General features: G+C 57.0%; 1 protein-coding gene across 1 annotated transcript; it reads right to left on the reverse strand.

Annotated features, from left to right (window-relative positions):
* GGS22DRAFT_129006 (uncharacterized protein) lies at positions 1 to 1,093 on the reverse strand (the record flags this gene model as incomplete). The annotated part of the gene is made up of 1 exon (XM_047958413.1): positions 1 to 1,093. A coding segment is annotated over one exon (801 nt), but the record flags the coding sequence as incomplete, so codon positions are not given.
* Between the last annotated feature and the right edge of the window lie 94 nt (positions 1,094 to 1,187).

The raw sequence follows: 1,187 nt of genomic DNA on the forward strand, positions 1-1,187 counted from the left end.
CGCTACGAGCTTTAATAGCTTATGCCAACCCTGTGGCGAGTTCAGGTTGCGCTGAACCGTCGCAACGCGCGCTAAGCGGTGGGCCTTTACTATAAGGGCTTAAGGTACGTGCTGATCCTACAGGAAACTGTAGCTTACTTGATTAGGTCCGAGTATCCGAAGCAAGTAAGGCAAGGCTGTGATAAGCCTTGTGTAGTGGGAACAGTCTTAGAATATCACATTGCGAGGGAGTCATCGAGGGGAGAAACAAGCGTATGCCAAGCGGCCAAAAAATGTATTACTGTGGGCTAAGCTAATAGCATCGCCTCACACAAAAACATTTTGGTACGCAGTCCTTCGCCATCTTGCATGGCTTAGGGTGCCCGTCCTTATGGACGAACACGCATTTGACGGGGGGCGTTCCGTGTCCAGGACACAACGCCAGGGCCCCGTTCGCACAGTTCTTGTGCGACTCGTTCTCCCCCCTCGTGGCGAACCGCCCGTGTTCTACACCATTTATACAACCACCAACTCCGGCCCTCTGGGACCCATTCGAGCACGCGTGGCTGAATGGGGAATCTATAGGCCGTTGGCCTGGGGGGGCGTCCGTCTGGGCATTTAGCTTTGCCCAGTTGGCGTCGGTGGGATCGGCGAGGAAGGCGAGGAGTCTAACGGTGGTAATCTTTTTATAATTGTCATTCGAATGGGGGCCCTTCGGGACTGTTATATCGATGACGGTTTTGGAAGACATCCAACAAGACCCGCGCGGAACTCGACGACCCATCTTTGCTTCTACGGAAGCACCCAACACCGCGCACACCCGCGCCCACGACTGTCCGTTCTTCCGTTTGGCTTCAAACGGTAACCGCACGAGGTCCCTCCCTGGCTCCCCAAAGATCGCTTGGTCGCGGGGAAGCCCCCTGAACAGCCCAAGGAGCGCTTGCTCTACGTGCGCAGCGATATCATCGTTGTGCTCTATGGGGGGGGGGGCAGCGTCCGGGGGGGGGGCGGCGACGACGATGGTTGTGTGGCTAAGGTGCGGGGGGTTGGTTGGTTGTGGTGGCAGGAGCGACCCTGACTCTAGCTTCGGCTCCGGCTCCGGGGACGGCGACGCAGGGTTAGGGTTAGGGTTAGGGTTAGGGTTAGGGTTAGGGTTAGGGTTAGGGTTAGGGTTAGGGTTAGGGTTAGGGTTAGGGTTAGGGTTAGGG

This window comes from Annulohypoxylon maeteangense (assembly GCF_022496945.1).
Source record: "Annulohypoxylon maeteangense strain CBS 123835 unplaced genomic scaffold GGS22scaffold_64, whole genome shotgun sequence".
NCBI classification, from domain to species: Eukaryota; Fungi; Ascomycota; class Sordariomycetes; order Xylariales; family Hypoxylaceae; genus Annulohypoxylon; species Annulohypoxylon maeteangense.